This window comes from Podarcis vaucheri (genome assembly GCF_965113315.1).
Source record: "Podarcis vaucheri genome assembly, chromosome: 1".
Classification (NCBI taxonomy): domain Eukaryota; kingdom Metazoa; phylum Chordata; class Lepidosauria; order Squamata; family Lacertidae; genus Podarcis; species Podarcis vaucheri.
Window position 1 is genome coordinate 41,132,288 of NC_138759.1, and position 23,550 is coordinate 41,155,837.

The following is a 23,550-nucleotide window of genomic DNA, read 5'->3' on the forward strand; positions in this document are numbered from 1 at the left end:
TGCATCGCAAGACGAAAAAACCGCAAGACGAAGAGACTTGCGGAACGAATTAATTTCGTCTTGCGAGGCACCACTGTAGTTTCATAAATCCTGAAATGAAACAGATATATTAACTTCGTTTATCTTTTCCTGGGCTGGGCGGAGGGGGGGGGATTCCAGCCGCCTCCACAAAACGCTCCCAACACCTGAAACTTTTCTGGTGCATACACAGATCGCAGTTCAAAGCAAGCCTTGCACCCCCCCCACCTCAATTCCGAAAATCCCTGCGCCGGGGGGGGGGGCTCGACGGCTTTAACAGCTGATGCCCCCTTCCTACACCTCGGCGCTCCTTCTCGCACACAAACCGAAGTCACGAAAATGAAACTCTGCAGAAAAAGGGGCTGGGCTCCCGGGCCGCGCGAGGGCGGCTGGCTCTGAATGAGCAGAGGGCAGGCGAGGGGGAACGAGCACCGCCGAGGCCGCCTTCTCCCCGCTCAGCCCCACACCAGAGGCCGACTTCCACCTCGGGTGCGCCCGCAGCGGCGGCGAGCGAAGGGCGGAGCAGCGGAACCGCGCATGAGCGTCCCTCATTCCCCGGCTGTAAGGCGCGAACCGCAGGGGTCGGGGCAGAGGCTTTATTTGGGTGAGGGCGCTTCACCCAGACGCGCCGCCACCCCCGCTCTTGGCGGCGGCGAGCGGAAGGCTTTCCTGCAAAACCGCCGTTCCCGCGCTCTGCGTTTGAAACTGCCGCCGCCGCCGCGCTTCGTCCCCTCCCGCCGGGCCAGCCACCCATCTGTCCTGAGGGCGTGTGAGGCGGGAGGATGGCGACGAAGCTGACCAAAGCCCAATACGAAGAGGTCGCCCGGTTCCTGGCCCAGGTGCCTCCGACCAGGCAGAGCCTGAGGAAACTGAGGGAGCGCTTCCCCAGGTAAGTCTGCGCGGGGCGCCCGCAGAGCTCCGCCTCCCTCGTCAAGGGCGAGCCCCGCCCCTCGAGGGAAGGAAGCGGCAGCAGGCCCGGGGTTTTATTTGCTTTTTTTAAAAAAAAAGGGGGGTGAAAGGCGACGGCGGGAGGCAGTTCAGATTTGCATGTTTGCAATGTAAATAAAGGCGCTCTCTGCCTTTTCTTCGGCCTGGGATGCTGTTTTGGCTCGTGAGGAAGCACTGCGAGTAGCAGCAGGGTCTCAAGGGGCGCCATAAAAGTATCACCTGATATGCTGCGAGCGTAATCCCATTTACTTGGGAGTAAGTAAGCGCCCCCCCCCCATTGATTCCCGTAGAATTCACTTCTGAGTAGATGTGATCAGGATCGCGCTCTTAAGCATCTCGCTGGATGTCGTGGAGGTTCTGTTTGAGCTGAGCGTTCCTTGGCTGCAAAACTCCTGATCTTTTTTTCTTTCTTTCTTTTTGCATGTACTGCCTTCGTTCTCAGAGACCTGAAGTGAATAATCGTAATTAATGGTGTTTAATTGATTGCCGGGTACAAGCTTTCCAAAGTTGTGCGTGGTCCCTGTCGCATTAGGCAACCTAAAGTGGGGAACCTCAAGTAACCGCTTCCCGCAGGTTCTTTCCTTTTTGCTTGTTTCCTACCTGTTGCTTCTCTCCAATTCAAATAATACACCGCAAAGTGGAAAAAAGGAGTACATCACCTGCAGAGTGGTATTGGACACAGCGATAAACACCTAAACAGTTTACAAGAATCAGTTTTAATAATCGGAACTGTTTTCACTGTTACTTGAGCTGTTTTATATAATTTGATGAATTTCAGTAAGTGAGTTTATGTTATGTCTTTAAACAATAAAATAAAACAACAGAATTGGCACTAGGGCTTATACCTTGGTTGGCTGGCCCATTGTTGATGATTATTTGCTTTTGTGGGGCTCTTAATAAATAATAATAATTTATTACACCCCGCCCATCTGGCTGGGTTTCCCCAGCCACTCTGGGCGGCTCCCAACAGAATATTAAAAATAGAATCAAACATTAAAAACTTCGCTAAACAGGGCTGCCTTCAAATGTCTTCTAAAAGTCAGATAGTTTATTTCCTTGACATCTGATGGGAGGGTGTTCCACAGGGCGGGCGCCGACACCACTGAGAAGGCCCTCTGCCTGGTTCCCTGTAACCTAACTTCTTGCAAAGAGGGAACCGCCAGAAGGCCCTCGGCACTGGTCCTTGCACTTATAACCAAGGGCAGGTACATAGGGGCATAGGAAAGTTGTCTAACACCAAGTCCATGCATTATTGTGGATGCTGACTGACAGCAGCTCTCGTGGGTTTCAGAAGGGACATTCCCAGTCATAGCTGAAGATGCCAGGGATTGAATTTTGGGTCTTCAACTTGCAAGGCATGGGCTTTACCACTGAGCTGTGACCCTCCCACCAAGTCCTGTGAGAGAGCCGGTTAATCTAGAATGCACTTTAGAACCTTGATGATGTGCTAGAGAGCTTTTAGCTGAGAGCTGTAGTTGACAACAAATCATGGCCTACTGCTTTCTCTGTTGCACCTGTCCTGTATTTGGTGACCACAAAGTACTTGTTTGGCACTGTTGATTTGAATATTTACTTCACCTGATGAGTCCTGTAGTTTTAAGATGCACGTGTTGATCCCTGAATTAGATGCATATTAAAGGACTTGCTGTAGGCAGTAGATAGTGATGTGAGCTCCGGAGGGTAGTTGGGAAGTGCACAAATGGCTATGGCGTCAGTTTGTTTCTAATGTAAGGTTTATATGCCTTTCAAATTGTTGTACTGTGGTGTCCAGAAAGTGGACTTGTACGGACTGTTTAGGACTCTGGTTAATGGTGCAGTGGAAAGTGCTGATGTTCTGATGGACTCAAGATGGACATAGATAATGATATCATCGCTTTTTCTCCCATATAGGAGTAGTGTTAGGTAACTAAAGCTGAAGAAACATGAGTCAATCATAATTATGTTGAAGTACACATGTGGGTCACACATAGGTGTACAGTGGCACCTCGGGTTACAGACGCTTCAGGTTACAGATGCTTCAGGTTACATACACTTCAGGTTACAGACCCAGAAATAGTACCTCGGGTTAAGAAGTTTGCTTCAGGATAAGAACAGAAATCGTGCTCTGGCAGTGCGGCAGCAGCAGGAGGCCCCATTAGCTAAAGTGGTGCTTCAGGTTAAGAACAGTTTCAGGTTAAGAACGGACCTCCGGAACGAATTAAGTACTTAACCAGAGGTACCACTGTACTGTTGATATGAAGAGAACAAATAGTCCCAGTTCTGAGACAGTCAGAACAAACTGGGAAAGTTCAGCTTAGTAGTATAAAAGATGTAACTGCTTCCTCTTGCCTTGCTTGAACTTTAGACCTTGCTTTGCAAAGTTTTTTTTTTTTTTAAATCCTCTCTCTGTGAAGTATAGCTCCATTCAGGTGACCATGTACTTGATGAAGTGAGCTCTGTCATACAAAAGCTTCTATCACAATAAATTTTGCTAGTCTTCAAAATGCAGAGTTATTTTGTTGTGGTTCCAAATAGTCTCATGCTAAAAGCGGATACCTCATCATAATTCTGATTGCATTAAATTACAATATTGAATATACTGGATGCCTCATCCCTGTGTCAGACATAAATAAAAATTAAATGGGTACAGTAAGCCTACAATTTATGTGGGCCTACCTAAACCCAAACACATTGGGTTCAATGGTGGGTGGAATTACCAAAGTCAAGCCTTGCAGCTTCCTTAATGTTTAATATTTTTCCCCACACGCATAAAGCTGAATGTGCACAAATTAATGTAAGTTGTGGGCTTACTGTATTTCCCTCCCAGTTTGTAGTAGTAACCAATAGCACCATCTATTCTGTATTTCTAAACAGAAGCAACATGGTTTTCCTTTTAGCAACGGAACAGGTGACTGAAGCTGTAAGTGCTCAGCTTAAGTCATGGCAATCTGTCTTCAAACCCTGGATCTTGCAGTACTGTATAACTGATCTGAATGTATTATCTTTGAAGTCATCTATATTCTAGATTAAAACTGGAAAAAAGATTAAAATACGACCTGTGCCAAAAATTAAATATTGTTTTTCTTGTCCAGAGTTGTGAACTATCCCATATGTCACAGAAATTGCCAGTGTTTGGCCTGAAAAATTCTCAGCTATTGAGATTTTGATAATTAGCAAATTTATTAAAATATGTTACTAAATTTGTATAATTAATGAAATCTTCAGTTGATAGACAAACTGTGTTTTCAAATTATGATGTAACTTAAAGGGGAGGAAATAATGAATGGTTTAAGAAACATTCTGTGCATTTTCTTGGGAACATGCATCCATTCACGAAGCTGGAACTGTGTGGAAATATACAGTTCTATCTTGAATATATCTCTCCTCCAATATGCCTAGACTCTAAAATGAAAATATTGTATCTGTATGTGGATGAGAAATTGCCAATAATGGTAGAAATCCTGATGGTTTTATGATAGATGCAGCTGTCCATTAGGAAATGGCCTGAAACCACCAACTCTCCTTTGAAAGCTCCTGAAGCCTTTTAAATCAAATTAATCTTGAAGCTTCTTGGGACAATTCAGCATAGGCAGAACTTTTCCATCTAGAGCTTCTGATGAGATGAAACTGATGCTGATATTTAAACTGTCAGACAAAGTACAACTTCGTGGAACGTGCCAAGTAAAGAGCCTTTCTCAAAGAAAAAAGAAAACAAAAATGATACTAGTAGAATGTAACAGATAGCTGCAGTGTCGAGCATTAACCCCTGATAGTATATGCTGCATTAAAAAGATGCATTTCAGTACTTATATGTGTCTTTGAATAGAGTAAACAGCCTTCCATTTTTAAACAAGTTATTCTGGAGTAGTGTAGAAGAATGTGTTGTGAGTTGCAGTCAGTCTTGGTTTATCCTAGAAACAAGGTTTGCAGTAAATCTTTGCTGTATGGAACTGTTCCATTGGCCCATACTGAAATGATAATATATTTTGAATTAGAAGAAAGAGATGCAAGAATAAGCAGAATATTTCTACTAAAAAACCGATAGCCTTTTATTCTGCCCTCTGTATGATTGTGCCATATATAATCATTATGCGTAGAATTCAATAATAAGTGTTCCTGTGTAAGCTCATTGACATGAATAGGAATTGCAAAGGAGCTGTTCATAATTGATTGTGCCATATATCAGGGGAAGAAATTAAACTTGGTAGTAGAGCGCATGCTTTTTATGCAGAAGGTTCTAGGTTCAGTCCCTGGACCTGGCATCTTCAGGTATGACTACCTAAAACTGGAGAGTCACTCGGGGTTAGCATGTCACAGGAAAGTAGATCCAAGCTAGAATTGTTATAATGTATAAAATTAAGTCTTCATCTTCATTTGTTGAACTATTGCCTTTACCAGATAATATTTAATACATCTTTTTGTTAGACATACTAAAAACCTCAATACTCATAGTTAATCTAATAGACAATAGTCTAATAAACAATAAGCCCTGTAGTAATATTAAAGCTATTGTAATGTGATGTATGTGGGGTTTCCCTTATGGCTGATCTGAAAGCTGTGGCTGGTGCAGGGTGCCACGGTCCAGGCAGTGAGTACAGTACTAGCTCCTTATTGGGCACATAGCACACTAGTGCTAAGGGATCTGTATTGGCTGCCTGTTAACTGCTGGGACAGTTTTGAGGTTCTGTTACTTAAATATGAAGCCCTAAATAACCCTGGACCAAGTTATCTCAAAGACTTTCCCCCCTCAATTGCCTGGTAAGGACATTAAGTACATCAAATGAAACCCAGTTAGTTTTGCCACAGCCTAATGAGTTTGGGCTTGTGGTAACACAGAGGTGGTCTTTTTCACTGATGGCACCAGTGTTATGGGATGATGCTCTCTCTGCTAAAACATGAGAGACCTCATTGGTATTTCTGTTTTTTGGACCTGTTTATACAAGCATTTGCCTGATTTTCTGATTTGAACTTTATGCTTTGCTTGTTTTAATTGCTGTTTTTACTCTTCTAATTGTTGTGTTGTTTTAACATGCTCTTTTGTGTTGCACATTTTAATTGTGAATGCTTTTTGATGGAATGTTTTGATGGAATTGCTTTATCATTTATTTTAATTATGTGTGTTTTGTAATTGGTTTCATACTTGTAAACTGCTTAGAACCTATCTTCACAAAATAACAACCCAAAAAGCATCTCTTTGAGTACATTAATTGTGCAAGAATATATACATGGGGTTGGACCCAGACATAATCACAGTGTGTGGTTATCTCTGCCAACTGGACACTCCTGCAAGCAGTGGTGAATAGGAGGTGATATTTTTTCCACCTTCAACTACCTATATTTTCTGGAAAAAATGCTTCAAGTGTTGGATCACTCTCTGAAATAGCATGGGCGGTGGCACTGAAGGGGAAAGGAAGGAAGTGGCAGCCCACTCTGCCACCCCATCTGAGCTGGATCAGAGTGTCTTCTGTAAACAACAGCATGTTTTGCAACAGCATGTCAGAGCAGCTTACAATGGTATTCTATTTTATTGTGAAACAAGCATGTGATATATGTTGGGCTGAGAGATGAAGATTTGTTCAAGGCCAACCAGTGAGTGCCATGGCTGAGTGGATTTGAAACCAAGTCTCCAAGGCCAACATTCCATCTGCTATATTACAGTGGCTTACAACATTTCCATCAGGCTAGACTCCAGCAAGGAAGCAACCCATGGCTTCCCATTCACACTGCCACAAAAGCTGCCTCATACAATGTCGCCACTTATCACAGTATTTTTGATGCAGTATAATAGCTCTCCTTAAACTTGGCATTTATTTGTCTGAAGTTGCTTGTAAATCTGACCAAGATTCTGAACACCACTTAGTGGCAGTGCATCAGTTGAAATCACTGTGATTATATGTGGCTGCTTGAGCAAACTATTTTAAAAAGGCACTGTCCTACTTACAGTTCTTCTGCTGAATGCCATCATTTATGAAAGCTATATTATATAGTTTGTTTTGCCAATAACATTTATAGGAAAAGCTTATAAGTAAAATGTTACTTGCTCTTCAAGGTACATTGAACTAAGCTGGCAAATGAACTGTGACCGTGGAACATGATCCTAATCACTAAAAGCCTGAAAAAGTTACAGTATGGTTATAATGTGAATTGCAATAGCAACTCATTTTAAATTATTTCAGTGAGAATACATTTTAAAATAATTCTAAAAGTCTTGGCAACGTAGGACCATAGACAGCGTAAACTATATTCTAGGAATATACTGCTAGTTGCCGTGTTCATACGCGCACACACACAGTTTTTCCAATTCCAGTCGGCCTGGCAGTGGCAGCAATAGGCAGTGGAAGATCTCATTGGGGGTTTTCATCTCCAGTGGGACCTTGTATGCTGCAATAGCAGCATACAAGGTACCAAGGATACTGGTAAACCTAAGTTTGCTGGGCAGCATTAGAAATTAGCCAGGCTCCAGGCGTGTTTTGCCAGGTAATTGAGAAGGAAATAGGGCTCCGTACATGGGCTTCCAGAGGGAGCTGTCTGGACTCCATCATGCTCCTGATGAAGTCATAGTGGTTAATTCCTCTTTACACACAGTGCATAGCGAAACTGGAATTTACTTCCATAAATTGTAATGATGGCCAACAATTTAGATAGATTTAAAATGCAATTAGGCAAATTAATGGATGATAAGCCTATCAATGACTGCAATTCATGATGACTAAATACTACCTCCTGTCTTAGAGGCAAGTATGCCACTGAATACTAGTTGCTGTAGATTGCAAGCAGGAGAGTGCTCTTGTACAGTGGTACCTTGGTCCTCAAACTTAATCTGTTCTGGAAGTCTGTTCCAAAACCAAAGCGTTCCAAAACCAAGGTGCGCTTTCCCATAGAAAGTAATGCAAAATGGATTAATCTGTTCCACACTTTTAAAAACAACCCCTAAAACAGCAATTTTACATGGATTTTACTAACAAGACCATTGATCCATAAAATGAAAGCAATAAACAATGTACTGCAGTCACACAATCATCTATTAGTAGCTGAACTGGGTTCCACACAGTCACAAAAACAAAACAAAATAGAGCCGCAAAAACAAAAATAAATGGCAAAAACAGACAGACCTCAGTGTAACACTCCAAACGGAAGTGTGGCACTCAAATCAGAAGCGTAACACTCAAAACTGAGCACATTCAACTTCCAAAAAAAGTTCGCAAACCAGAACACTTACTTCCGGGTTTACACTGTTTGGGTTCCAAGTTGTTTGAGTACGAAGGCGTTTGAGAACCAAGGTACCACTGTACTTACCTTTTGCTTGTAGGCTTCACATTGGTTTTTAGTAGGAGATAGTGAAAACAGAATACTGGATTAAATGGGCATTCATCAAGGCAATTTTTATGTTTGAGTGTATTTTAATTAAAAGAGGAATTGATTGGACAATTCTTGCAGAAGCCCACCCTTTGCCCCTTTAATTTGGGTAGTTTTAGGTCATCTTCAATTTGCATTTGTTGTGTTTGGTTAATGAATTAATAAAAATATTTCTATACCCCCATTCATAAAAATTTATTGGAGCAGTTTACAACAGTCATACATAAAACCTTACAAGAAAAACAATATACAAATTTAAAATCAACAGTTTCCTGATGGCTATTCATTTCTAGGCTTTTTTGAATGAAGTTGGGTGAGTTGAAACTCTTCAGTCTGTTTTCCAGATAACAGCACCACCAAACCAGAGGGCTCAACAGATAAGCTACCAGTAACTTCTGGAGGAATGGGAGCCTCAGTCTAGGCCAAGTATCTAGGTCTCAACTGCAGATGGTGGTCAACCCCTCCACTCTGATTATCCCTTCCGCAACCACCACCACTAAAATTGGGGCAACATCTTTGTAACTCCCTCCTCCCTGCCCACCAGACACATCCTAGCACCATCATCTGATTTTACTATAAGCAGCTGGTAAATTATGGCCAGAGAAAATAGACTAAGGCCCAGTAGTAGGTGTATCCCACACTGTCAGGTGGAAGATTGCAATACCACTGTAACACTCCTTCCCCTGTCTCACTCAGGGTGAACACCACCTAAACAACTTTCCTTCTTTTAGACTCTCACCCTGGGTAAGGGTCACGGGCCTGTTGCCATAGTGCATTTCTTTTTCAGGCATCCATTTGAAGACCTTTTTATGTGGACAGGCCTGTTTTTTTGTTTTTTTATTTGCCAGTAATTTTAATAACTTTGTACTGTTTTTATAGTTTTTATGCCGTATTGTATACTCTCTTATACACCATCGTTTCATATTGTATGAGTTGGTATATAAATCTATAAACAAATATGATTTATTTACTTTCCTTTGTGCATAGCATTTCCCCTGCACATATATTGTTTTGGATAGACATAGCCCATTCTACTAATTATTATTACAAATAATTCATCCTTAAGCAACCTTGGTGTCATAACCGAGATAGATGCCTTCGGATTTAAAAGGCCAAGAACACTAGGAGGTTGGGATTTAACACTGTCCGTATGTGATTATGGGTATTTGGCTGCCATATTTTTTTAAATACTATTATACGTACTCTACCATACCTGCAGTCTTCAATATAACAGTTGTAATTTTTGCATTACAGTTCAGGGACAGCTCTTTATGGAGTCTGCATGCAGGACCAGATTTGTTAGCTTTGCAGGGTTATGGGATTCAGCATATTGTGGCAAAAATTTTATTCATGTGACAGCTTTTTGGACAATCATACTCTGTGCTAAATTACAATGGCACAATAAATTGCTGAATATACTGTCTGCTGCATATGACCTCACCATGAAAAATTTGATGCATTAGAGTAGGAAAGGTTGGAATATATCAACCTTAGTTGACAAGGGACTTTGAATGTTGACCTAATACAGATGACCTTTGTGTGCAATAAAAGTGAGTTTAATCTTTGGGTCAAGGTTGAGGTGAATGGCAGGGCAAAATAGGGAGGGTTTTAGTAGATCTGGCTGGGACCTACCTAGTAAGTTAGCAAAGAAATAGAAATGTTAGGTTCCTGGATGCTGTTGCTTTGTTTATCTGGAATGGGCTCGTCTGCTGCTGTACCAAATGTACATCTACATAAATTGATAGCAAAGTAGCAGACAAATCTATTTACGATAGAAAATGGTGGCAAAGTATTGTATAAGTCAATGTGTGTGTGTTCCTTTCATTTGCTTAAAATTAAAAATTAGTGGAGTAGACACACAGGTGTGTGTTTGTATGTAAACCTACCAGTTTAGAGCGTATAGACGCTTGCACTTATGTAGTATATACTGATCTACTGGAAGAGCATTATTTATTGCAGATGTTACAAGCAATGCAATACAGTGGTACCTCTGGTTACATACTTAATTCGTTCCAGAGGTCTGTTCTTAACCTGAAACTGTTCTTAACCTGAAGCACCACTTTAGCTAATGGGGCCTCCCGCTACCGCTGCAGCGCGATTTCTGTTCTCATCCTGAAGCAAAGTTCTTAACCTGAGGTACTATTTCTGGGTGTGCGGAGTCTGTAACCTGAAGCGTATGTAACCCGAAGTACCACTGTATAGTTTAAGACATCTTTTTTTCCTCATATTTATAATTACAATACAGATGTCTTTATAAATATTTGTTAAGAAAGCAATACTCATTATATCATTAAAAAAAAAAAAATAAGCCTGTAGGTGACTTCACAATCCTTCACAGTAAGGATTTCATGTTTTGTTGATCAAATATTATCTAAACGTTTAGCATAACAAAATTTCTTCATAGCATAACAATTTCTTCATAACTGAATCTACTTTTAATGTATATAGTTCTCCCGCATTCCTATTTTAACAACTGTTGGTGTTAAATGGAATACTGGCTTCTTTACCTAGAATGCCAAGGCTATTTTCCCCCCTTTCATTCATTCTTTCCAGCCAGCAGGAAAAAGTTAGAGACTTTAATGGTAACAACCTCTACTCCTTTAATAGAGCCTGCAAAATATATTCTCTAGGACTGATCAGCTCTGAAAGCTCTAGAGGTTTGATGATTTGGAATGGCAGGAAATCACGCTTTCAGGACATAACGAATTGACTGGACCATCCATCATTTGTTAGCATGCGCTGAAACGCTGGGTTTGTGTGCAGAGGCCTGTGATTTAGTAAATACTTGGGAGATGAATAGAGCTTACACACAAGGGAAGATATTGCTGTCCTTCAGCAGCCTTAGACACAGATTCCTGCTGAGAAGGCTGTCTGACGGCAGCTCATCAGTAACTGGCCTGTCACACTCTCTGATGCCCACCAACCATCCCCAGTATATTAAATGCATTTTTAATATCTGCTTCAGTAGATTTAATGAAGAAAATTTCGTTTCCATACTCTGATCAGTGCTTCCTCAAGTGTTCTAAAGCATTGACTGTAGCACTTCCAAGAAAGACAGCTGGGACATACAAGAGTTGATTGAAAGGTAAAGTTAAATAAAACCATGTATAAACAAAAACACTGTTCATTGGATTAGCGTGTTACCTTGTTAAACAGCAGTAACTAAAAATAATAATGTGTGCTCCATAATACAATATGCTCTGCCTGCTAGATCATTTTGTATAGAGATAACCTGCAAGGAGATTTCAAAGATGAATACAGAAAAGGCAAATCTTGATGCCATTCTGCAGTTAGTCATCTCATGTACAAAACTAGTACAGTTTGTCAAACTAAGAAACCCAATCTTGCCTGTTTTCATATTTGGGAATGTGAGTAAGTTTGGACAGGTTTTATATTTATCCATTTCCCCCCAAAGAATATCAGCAAGAGAATTTAGGTGGTAAGCTTAAGCATATTAACTTATATGCATAAGTTCTGTTGAAATCAGGGGCCACTAGGGGCGCTTCAGAAGATGGCTGACAATAACATCTCTCCGACCCACACGAGGTAATTTGGAGGCTGTGATGGGAGTAATAGCCTCCCTACCCCACCAGGATTGTGGGGGGGGGCTGCCCTTGCCTGCTGTGCCCTATACCACCCCCGAATTTGAGGGGATGGGGGCACTAGGCAGAATGCCCTTCTGTGGATATCGGCGCTCCTGGACGCTGCCTCTGATCCGCACCTCTAGCTGCAAGAACTTCAAAAGAAACGATTAGGATGAAGCGAATGCACATATTTCAAGGAAGGAGGGGGAGTAAAGACTGCTAACAGAAGAGATCTCTGATAAACGAGACGAGTCGGAAGAACAAGAATTAACCAGATGAAGACACACCAAGACTCGGTATGGCAAAAGGACTGGATGGGGGGAGGGGGGGAAAACTTTCCTTTCTTTCCTCTATGTGATTAAACAAGAATCCCCCCCCCTCACAAGTCAGAAATGTCATTTGAAGGACTTAAGCTGTGGATTTATGTCTGTGTGGAGATAAACTTTCTAACCAAAGCATGCTTTAAGAAGAGCGTGGAATGTATAAGGGCTTTGGAATGACGCAGTTAAAAATACCGTCGCCATATTGGGAAGTTCTGTCGGAGGACTTAAGTCTGGGAGGAGAAATAGAGGATTATTGGTGTTTATCGTCTTAAGGAGATTATCAGAAGAGATCATAAAGAAAAAAGAGAAAATATATGAACAATATGAGATGCGGAAACAGCAAGATAAGACTGGATAGAATTATGAACTTTGTTTGGACTGATTCGGACATTAACGCAGTAGCAAGTAGATGATCAGAATCCCCCTTCGGATCTTGAAATATGGGTCCCCCCAACAAAATTTAAAATTCGGCTTTGTAATTCGGAATTTATGTGATTTGATTTGATTTGATTTGATTGGTCAGTTAATAAAAAATATTTTTTTAAAAAAAGTAAGTTCTGTTGAAATCAGTGAGATTACCATTGCATGCATGGAAAAGCAAAAATAAATATGGAAACAAACTGGTTGCTTGGATTAAATATAAGCAAGTTAATCAACTACAAACCTTCTCTGTAATAACCTTTTTCAACGTAGGAAGATTCTTAGTCTGGCAGGAACGTTGATATTTGAACTGTTTAAATATTGCAGCCTGAATTGGATATTGAGAATATTGACTTCTCCTTGTTCTCGGAAAGCATTACTTTTCAAAGTTTATGTTGCCCCTAACAATATTTATTACAAAATGCAAGCGATAAATCAGACATACAAGTTATAATTTTAAAGGCTTTTCCTCTTGCTTCTTTTTTTAAAAAGAAACTTGGAATACCCTCCATACTTATAAAACAGGGTGCATTTGCAGAATGAACCTTATAAATTGGATTCTTGCACGTGTCAAAACAGTAATGTATTAAATGCATATTATTATAAAAAAATTAAGACATGTCTTAAACATGCTTACATTTTTATAATACATGGCAATATTAAATAATACATTTCCTTGTTAGCATCTGTTTGCTGTCATTGTTGGCAAGGCCTATGATTTATTGCCTAAATTAATGACCATGACTCTCTTGGTCCTGATATACGTCCCCAAGCTTATTACATCACTAAATAAAATGAAAGTTATATATGCTCTTCTATTTTGGCATTGATTTTCTTTTTCGTAATTGTTTGCTTTTTAAGGATGTATTTAGTGAATGAAGTGGCTACTTTTAAAGCAAGAAAACAATAGCAATGTTAAATTAGAAAACCATTAGAAGTTTGGTTTTAAGTTTATTTTTCTTGTTACCACTTGAACGGCATTCCACTAGATAATAAAATCAAAACTAAATCAAAACTGGGAAATTCAATGGGTTGAATCCAGATGTTATCATGGTTAGACTAGATTCAAAAAAATATAATGTACTTGGAGTAGAAATATTGAAATCGGTGGGGCTTTGGTTTGTCATTACTAAAGTCTCATTAAATTTCAGATAGTCTAATCATGTCTAATCTGGGTTTAATCTGTTATTTTTTTCTTTGTAGCCATATTGAGACTTGAAGTTCTATGTTTATTGTTAATTGATAATCTTTATTTAAAATATTAAAGTTATGGAATGGAAAAGCTATTATAAATATATGTTAAAATATTGTCTCTGCAGTGGGCAATAGTTTCTGCAGATACAAGAGAAACAAATATTTGCCTACTTACTACTGTGACTATAGTTTGGTAGCTGGGAGCATCCCATGGACTCACCTGCTTCTTCTATCCTCCTTTCCTAGATTTACATTTTGTTTTGCATTCCCTCCTGCTTACAGCTATCTATTCTTTACATTGATGTATGAATCTTTGATTCTATGGTTCCTGCTAACTAGGGGTGAAGCATAGTTAATGGCAATTTTATTCAGATGTTGTGGTCAACAAATGTTAACTAGGAATAGTGTACTCATCTCCTAGATGGCTTTTGACTATGGGTGGTGGTTACCATTGATCTACAATGGTACCTCATGTTACAATCGCTTTGGGTTACAAACTCCGCTAACCCAGAAGTAATACCTCGGGTTATGAACTTTGCCCCAGGATGAGAACAGAAATCTCACGCTGGTGGCAGCGGGAGGCCCCATTAGCGAAAGCGCACCTCAGGTTAAGAACAGTTTTGGGTTAAGAACGGATATTTGGAACGAATTAAGTTCATAACCCGAGGTACCCACTGTATTATTATTTTCCCCTCTCAACCAGTAAAAAGATTAGATTGTATCTGACCTTGTCTATCTGTTTAACTTGCACAGGCTTCCAGGAATGTAAGGATTAGGGTCACCTAAGTTTTATTCTGAGTTTTATAATTACTGAAATTAACATACTTAAGTTAAACCACCTACCTACCTTGGCCTTCTTAAAGCTAGCTGTAGGGGATTAACTGGGTGGGACAGGGGGGTGTTTAATGCTTCATTTGAGCAGAGCAGGTGGAGAAGCTTCCTGGACCCAGAAGTGTCCAATCTTAAGCATGCTTAATTGCCCTGGTTCGTGACATTTGCCGGGAGAAAGATGAGGGGAATGCAACCCTACTCATTCTTCTTGACCTTTTGATGTTTGATACCATTGGCCATGGTATCTTTCTGGAGTGTCTCAGGTTAGTGAGGTTGGGATTCTGCTCCTATTTGCAGGACTGTTTCCATAAAGTAGTTATGGGGACCACTGTTTGGTGCTATAGGAGCTATCCTGTGGTGTCTCACAAGTTTCCATCTTATCCCCCATTCTCTGTAACATCTATCTGAAGCCACTGTGAGCTTCGGGAGCCATATGGATAGTTTGAGTGATGTGCCACCAATATGTGGGTGACACCCATTTCCATCTCTCTGTTCCATCTAAATCAGGAGAGGTGGATGAGTTAGTAGATTAGTGCTTAAAGGCAGTGATATGCTGTATGTGGGGGACGCGGGTGGCGCTGTGGGCTAAAGCCTCAGCGCCTAGGGCTGCCGATCGTCAGGTCGGCGGTTCGAATCCCCGCGGCGGGATGCGCTCCCGCTGCTCGGTCCCAGCGCCTGCCCACCTAGCAGTTCGAAAGCACCCCCAGGGGCAAGTAGATAAATAGGTACCGCTTACCAGCGGGAAGGTAAACGGCGTTCCGTGTGCGGCTCTGGCTCGCCAGAGCAGCGTTGTCACGCTGGCCACGTGACCCGGAAGTGTCTTCGGACAGCGCTGGCCCCCGGGCAATAGATGTGAGATGGGCGCACAAACCCCAGAGTCTGTCAAGACTGGCCCGTTCGGGCAGGGGTACCTTTACCTTTACCTTTATGCTGTATGTGGCCCAATAAACTGAAGCTGAATCTTTAAGGGGGGCTTGCATAGCCCAGGAACTTCGTTATTGTCTAGACACAAAATTACCTTTGGAAATGTAAGGAAACTGAAGGTACTTTTTATCATCTTTGGTGGACATGCCCGAAGATTAAGGTTTTCTGGGAGATGATATATAATGAAATGAAAAAGGTATTTAAATATACCTTCCTTAAGAAACCAGAGGCCTTTCTCTTGGGCATTGTCGGCCAATTGGTGCCAAAAAAGGATAGAACTTTTTTTATGTATGCAACAACAGCAGCAAGAATACTGATCGCAAAGTATTGGAAGACACAAGATTTACCCACCTTGGAGGAGTGGCAGATGAAAGTGATTGACTATATGACATTGGCGGAGATGACGAGCAGAATTCGTGACCAGGGAAAGGAGACTGCGGAAGAAGACTGGAAGAAATTTAAGATCTATCTTAAGGACTATTATAAACTCGATGAAGTTTAGAATGTCGAGATTTTATAGAGAGAAAGGGTTGCAGTGATATAAGATTAGATTAAGAAAGGACTATGATGAATTAGGATGGGAGAAAACATTTATAAGTTGCTATAAAATTCCGACATGAGGATGCAGAAAGGGGAGGTATGGGGAAGTCTGAGGAAAGAAGTTTATGAAAGGACATTATGAAATTATATTTGTTTGTTTGTCTGTTTTATTTATGTTTGTTTGTTATAAAAACTTTTGTAAAACCAATAAAAATTTTATATATAAAAAAAAAAATTACCTTTTTATGGAAAACCTGTTCTTATTATGACCTTTTATTTGAAATGATAATATAATTTTTAAATTTGTATCTATCTGCCATATAAATATGTCTACCAAATAAATATGTCTGTTTCATTGCTTATTATATTTTAGAAACAGCTAAGCTGGTTTAAATGAATTAATTTGTAATGATAATCATCATCATCACCATCATTATTATTGATTGCCTTCTACATAATCGTCTCAAGGTGATGTACAATAAAACTAGGTCGAAAACAATTGAAATTTAGCATTTTGCTCTCTCTGAAAGCTTTCTAGCTTTAAAGAGTCAGTAGCTCTTTCACTTTGGGAGGGAGAGTAAAAGAGCCAAATGTGTTGCTTCATCATTGCTATGGAGTGGGGGATCAGGACCCCTACTGTGATGTGGCTTCAGCTGAGCTCAAGATGGAGTTCTAAAAGGGACAGGCTGGGACAGGGGTGTGGCATTTGCCTTCTAGGATGGGTCATAAGGAAGGGGTTAAAATAGGTGTTAGGTGATTGGCCAGTGAGAATGCAAGGGGGGAATAAAAGTTAGAGTGGGAGGTTTTGAAAGTCAATTGAGGTTTGGGAGTTGAGGGTTGAGGTTTGGGAGTTGAAGAAGGAAGAGGGCGGTTTAGGTGTGGGTTGGTAGAGTTGTATTGTGAGAGAGTGAGAGGAATTGTTAGGTGGAGTCAGATAGATAGGTGGAATAATCAGTTTGGAGTTGTTAGGAACTAAGAATAAGAAACTGACAAGAGAAAATTAACTGAAACCATAAGCTTGTTCCTGCATTTAAAAATAAACTTGATTATTTGTTTATGTTAACAACTGACTGGACTCCGTGTGTCCCCGTGAGATACGGGGTGGTGGCAGCGGAAAAAGCAATCACAATGACGGAACAGGGTCAATAGACCGTCAAACGTCCAGGGGCCCTATGTGGGATCGCCACAAGGCGTCATTAAACTTTTCCAGCAGGGGGCCAGTCTACTGTCCCTCAGACCTTGTGGGAGGCCGGACTATATTTTGGAGAGAAAAAATGAATGAATTCCTATGCCCCACAAATAACCCAGAAATGCATTTTAATTAAAAGGACTCATGTAAAAACACGCTGATTCCCGGACCGTCTGTGGGCCAGATTTAGAAGGCGATTGGGCCAGTTCTGGCCCCTGGACCTTAGTTTACCTACCCATGGGCTGGGAGCTTCCTGCTTCCAGGGCTCGGGAACAGTGGAAATAGCCCCAGCCAGCGTGGGCAGCGGTCAGGGATAATGGGTGTTCTAGTCCATCAGTATCTGGAGGGCCACGTGTTTCTCATCCCTTTTCTACATCTATCATATCTATTATAATAGCTTAAAATGAAATATCTGTATTCAGTAGCAGTTTACCTCTAGAAAACAAATAATAAGGGAGACCACCACTATTATATGTCACCTGTGAGAATGCCATGATCAACATGAATAATAAAATATAAAATAGTAGTCCTAGAGAACACAAGCTCTTTGGTGTGATCTAACAAGGCTCTTCTTAGGAACATGGGAAGCTGCCTTATACAGAGTCAGACAATTGGTCCATCTGGCTAAACACTTGTCTACACTTGCTGACAGTGATTCTCCAGGGTTTCAGACAGTGCTCTCTCCTACCCCCACCTAGAGACTGTACTTCTCCCTGCCACCAGCCCCACAAGCTCGGGGGACAGCGGAGAGGCGGAGCGCCACCATCCTGCTGTTCCCTGACCTGGTTTGGGCTTCAGGCAGATATCCGCAAGGCGTGGGAGCCCGGCAGGAAGTCGCGCCGGTCTCCCAAGGCTTGCAGAGAGCTGCCTGTTCTGGGGGTTGGGGGAAAATGTTTTTTTTCTTTATTCCCCCCCCAAAAAAAAACAACCCTAGGTGTGTCCTATGGGCAGGTGCGCCCTGTGGGGCAAAAAATACGGTAGTTGGAAACCAACAGCATCTAGAGGGTGCTACATGAGCTAGGTATCTAGAGGATATTTGGCTCACTAGCTGTCTTAATGCAGTATTGAGATTCAATATATATCTGGACTAAATGGTATTTTACAGTTAAGCTGTTAACTCTTCTTATACTGACCACACTGAGATCTTATGATGAAGAACAGTATATAAATTCAATAATTTATTAAAAAAAATACCACTATACAAAACTTCCTTGGTGCTCTTACTTTCAAAAACTCGAATAGCATTATCGAAAGGTATTATTTCATTGGTCACATGGGCAATTCCCCCCCCCCCGTGCCACACCTGTATGATGTTTCAGTATGTCCGGTGCGTGAGAACACTCCTAATACGAGGGAACTGTTGAAAAAGATAGGGTCTCTGTATAGTACATACCGCCTTTCAGCTTTCTCAGTGGTGAACTGTGGCTGGAGTGCCCAACTTTGTGCACCTAGACAGAGGAAGGACATCCAGACAGCACAGTACACTGGACAGGATCCTACTTGCCACTTTTTTTCCAGGCTGATGAGGAACCACAAGTGAGCACTTTTTGGGTTTGGTCAGTAAACCAAGCTACAAATTTCATCCAGTTCACATTTTCCCAGCTTCTCTGAAAGAACATTATGGAGGACTTTGTCAAACACCTTACTGAAATCAAGTTTAATTATCTGTTCTAGGACCTTTCCTGGTACATAAAAGATGTACTGCACAGTAGCATATAACAATACTGAATGAGGACCATATATTTCCCCCCTCAGTGCCAGGCTCCACAGTCCAATCCACACCATTCAAAAGTGGTCCTCAACCCTCAGGAGACTTTGCAGGGGTCGGGATGGTGGAAAGAGGAGAGGACAGGCAATTTAACTTTTGGCAGCCTCCTTCCACTGGCACTTATCTGGATCTAAGCCATTTTGTTTAATAATGGGTAACTGAGAAACAACAGCAGGGAGCAGGCAAGTACTGAAGTGATATGCTGTTTGTACATTGTCTGCACCATTTTTAAGCTAGATAGAAACACTATTAAGTAATCTTTTAAGCCTAATTGGATGTAACATTGCAAGAAAATTGGTGAACTGGAGATCTAGTCTGTACCTTTAATCTGTAGCCATCATAGCATGGACTAGATGACTCTTGAGGTCCCTTCCAACCATACAATTCTATGATATGTAATTTACTAGGAAGCAAATCCTATTGAATTGACTGGGACTTGTTTATAAATGCATAGAATCAGACTGAAACTCTCACTTGTCTTTAAAGAGTCAGGATATTTGTTGTTACACACTATTTAAATATTTAGTGCCAAACTAAGAGGTTTTCTTGTGTATTGCTGAATACTAAGTGCAGGTAAAATACTACCAGACATGGAGTCATTTGTTATGTTTAGTATATGAAGCAAAGCTGTGTAAACCGTAACCTTGTAATTTTTCAAGTTCCACTTTATCATGTAGCTGTAAAAGGTAATCAAAATAAATCATGGATGATGAAGAAATATTTTTCAGTGCCTTTTGTGTTCTTTCAAGAGTATCGTTTGATCCATGAAATTTTAGTAAGCATATTAAATAATACAATATGATGTGCAATGTGTCATATCTGATAAATTACTTTGTGTAGAACATTTATACAATTTATGTGGAACTGCTGTGTATGCAGGCTAATGACTATAAATTGTTAATATTTTGTTGTCTTTTTTTAGGTGGGGTGATTTCTATTGTGCCCCCCAAAACACACACACACACACACAATGGGCAGAAAGGTGTAGGTCATCTCTGAGATGCTATGACATTGATTCAAGGTTCCTCAGCTGTGCAGTGTACATAACACATATGTTGGAGAGTCATCTGTCAGCTATGCCCCTCCTATGGAGTTAAAGTTCTAAAGGGAAAAGAATTCGACACAGTGCTGTCACTGTTAAATTTTCACAATGGAAGAGCATGCAAATATTGAGCCTCTTGCTTAGCTGTAGTGCCCTGTCTAATGTCTGTGCTAGTTAGAAGAAGAAAAAGTGGGTGCATCCAGGGCTCTTAGATCTGACAAAGGTCATGCTATGCTGGGCATTTGAATTGGAAATTGTCTGGACTTAGATTTTATAAAGCTCCCACTGTTGTCGGGGAAAATTTCAGCAGGGTTTTGTCCCTGGAGAGGCCTCTTAGGCCCTTTTCTGTCCTATGAATGAATTTAGATGTGAGGGTTTCTCTGGCCTTAAAACTGTTAAATTCATTTTGCATACATCCCCAGAGAGAAAAACTGGCAGATGCTTTTGTCTTGGAAGTGTTTAAAAGAAAAACTGCAGAACAGGAACAAGAGAGAAGGGGCCCCGTGTGGAGTCCCAGAACACTTTGGAAATGGCCAATATGCAGTTTTCATCAGTACTAAGGCGGGGCGCAATATGGTGCCTGTAGCTCACTTGGGAATATGAATGTTGATTAAGCATACTCCCAGGCTTTGAAATTCTGAAAGCAGTGTCAGAATAATGGATGTTGAGCAAATGTCAAGCATTTGTTAATTTCTCTGTTATTTGGAGTTTATCTACCATGATCAATCAAATAAACTAGTGCCTCTCTGTTGTGGCATGTGTCATTGATATGGTGATTAGGTGGCTAGAGAGACCTCCTGCTTTTTTTTCTCTCCCTCTCTCCAGGTAACAGATTATACATTTATTCATAGTTATTTAGTGGAATAAGGTGTGTTAACAAAATTTAAAATGGCTTATTGCACCCCAAAATGTTGATAGTCATGCAGACTCACATACCCAACAGTGGCATTTACTCCTAATAAAAAGTCACCATGTCACAATGTTGACAAACTCTCAACTTGAGAGTGAGAGAAATGGAGTGTTTCTTGGTGGTAAATTTATTATCAACAAAGTATATGTGGCCCCTGTCCCTCTACTAGGATATTCTGCTTGTGCAAAATGTTTGACTGCTCATGTTAAAAGTCTGAGAAAAATCTTGCAGACCATGACTTTAAATTTAAAAAAAGTTTGTGGACAGTACTATCCTTATTTTCCATTGATGGTTTATTGTTGTCCCTACTCCCACTTTCTTTAGCTAGTTATGATCTAACATTAACATGACATAGCCATCAGTTTCATTTAAAACATAAATTCTTTTTCTGAAGTTACAATTTTCATTCATAGACCAACCCACAAGTGATGCACTTTAAGAAATTACAAATTTAAATCAACTTATGGAAGAGAAAACCAACAGGTATATTCATATAAATGTGAGGTGGGGGAAACTTAAAAATAAAATTAAAACTGCCAATGGGTCCATTTCAAATTACATTTTAACGTTGGTGCTCTATCTTTTTCCCCTGTTTGAATTCATTATTTTAATAAGGAATAAATTTAATAAAATAATCAATAGCATGTGCATTCCCAGCTCGACTATGTACTGTAGCAGTGATCTTATCCATGGTGATCTTAGCCATGATACCCAGTCATACTGGGATTTTCATAGATAGCCACGTCTCAACAAAAACTGCTATGCTGAAAAGATTTAGGCTCATGTCCATTCATTTATTGATCATAGATATGTCAGACTAGTTCCCTGCATTCTGTCAACATCTCATATCCAATTAAACTTGAGCAAAAGTTTTTCCCCAACTATAGTTATAGCAAGGACTGGGTGTGCTGTACAAGAAATACAAGGCTTCCTGAATTTTTAGAGCGGGTATGGCTTTTATACCTTTAACATTTGTCTAGGCCAGGCAATTTTTGCAAAGCTAGCTTTTCCCATTCTTGCTGGATTATCACCTGACAGGCTCACGAAGCTTTCTAAATTGGCTGGCAAGAGCTACTACTGCTAATAAGAAACTCCTGGAGAAAGCAGCAAGGATGGTGACAGGGCTGGTCGAAGGTTGCTAGACCACGGACAGCTCCAAGTGAGCAGCTTGCTCCAACAAAGGTTGGGAGCAGACAAAGGCCTTTTATGCCTCTTTCCAACCAGAAGGCAGGCCATAGCCTCCCTGCTGTTGCACTCCTAGTGCTGCTGTACTGGTAGTATGTGGTGGAAGGCATCTGGTCAGGGGAGGGTGCTTGTGACGATCCAGGCTCTGGCTCTGTAGGCCCTGGTGGTCTGGGAGGTTCCTCTGTGAGTTCTTGTAAATGATATTCTTGTAAAGAAGCTGGTAAAATGCGGTCTTGACTATGCTACCACTCAGTGGATTTGTAACTGGCTGACTGACCGAACCCAAAGGGTGCTCATCAATGGTTCCTCTTCATCCTGGAGAAGAGTGACTAGTGGGGTGCCACAGGGTTCTGTCTTGGGCCCGGTCTTATTCAACATCTTTATTAACGACTTGGATGATGGACTCAAGGGCATCCTGATCAAATTTGCAGATGACACCAAACTGGGAGGGGCGGCTAACACCCCAGAAGACAGGATCACACTTCAAAACGACCTTGACAGATTAGAGAACTGGGCCAAAACAAACAAGATGAAGTTTAACAGGGAGAAATGTAAAGTATTGCACTTGGGCAAAAAAAAAATGAGAGGCACAAATACAAGATGGGGGACACCTGGCTTGAGAGCAGTACATGTGAAAAGGATCTAGGAGTCTTGGTTGACCACAAACTTGACATGAGCCAACAATGTGACACAGCAGCTAAAAAAGCCAATGCAATTCTGGGCTGCATCAATAGGAGTATAGCATCTAGATCAAGGGAAGTAATAGTGCCACTGTATTCTGCTCTGGTCAGACCTCACCTGGAGTACGGTGTCCAGTTCTGGGCACCACAGTTCAAGAAGGACACTGACAAACTGGAACGTGTCCAGAGGAGGGCAACCAAAATGGTCAAAGGCCTGGAAACGATGCCTTACGAGGAACGGCTAAGGGAGCTGGGCATGTTTAGCCTGGAGAAGAGGAGGTTAAGGGGTGATATGATAGCCATGTTCAAATATATAAAAGGATGTCACATAGAGGAGGGAGAAAGGTTGTTTTCTGCTGCTCCAGAGAAGCGGACACGGAGCAATGGATCCAAACTACAAGAAAGAAGATTCCACCTAAACATTAGGAAGAACTTCCTGACAGTAAGAGCTGTTCGACAGTGGAATTTGCTGCCAAGGAGTGTGGTGGAGTCTCCTACTTTGGAGGTCTTTAAGCAGAGGCTTGACAACCATATGTCAGGAGTGTTCTGATGGTGTTTCCTGCTTGGCAGGGGGTTGGACTCGATGGCCCTTGTGGTCTCTTCCAACTCTATGATTCTTCTTCAACTTCCTCAGGTGCAGTGGTCTCCCTGCCTTCCAC

General features: G+C 41.2%; 1 protein-coding gene across 5 annotated transcripts in view; it reads left to right on the forward strand.

Moving 5' to 3' along the window:
• The first annotated feature begins 282 nt into the window (after nucleotides 1–282).
• Nucleotides 283–23,550, forward strand: part of CDIN1 (CDAN1 interacting nuclease 1) — a 130,398-nt gene continuing 107,130 nt past the window's right edge. The window contains exon 1 of one of the 5 annotated variants that reach the window (XR_014224158.1): nucleotides 283–907. Coding sequence is in view for 1 of the 5 variants with exons in the window: in XM_082240966.1 (XP_082097092.1) it covers nucleotides 801–907 (107 nt within the window). In the remaining 4 variants the exon portion in view is untranslated. Of the gene's footprint in view, nucleotides 908–1,051; nucleotides 1,222–11,366; nucleotides 11,387–23,550 lie in introns of those variants that run through there. The other 4 variants (XM_082240966.1, XM_082240968.1, XM_082240967.1 and 1 more) reach the window with 4 other exon arrangements.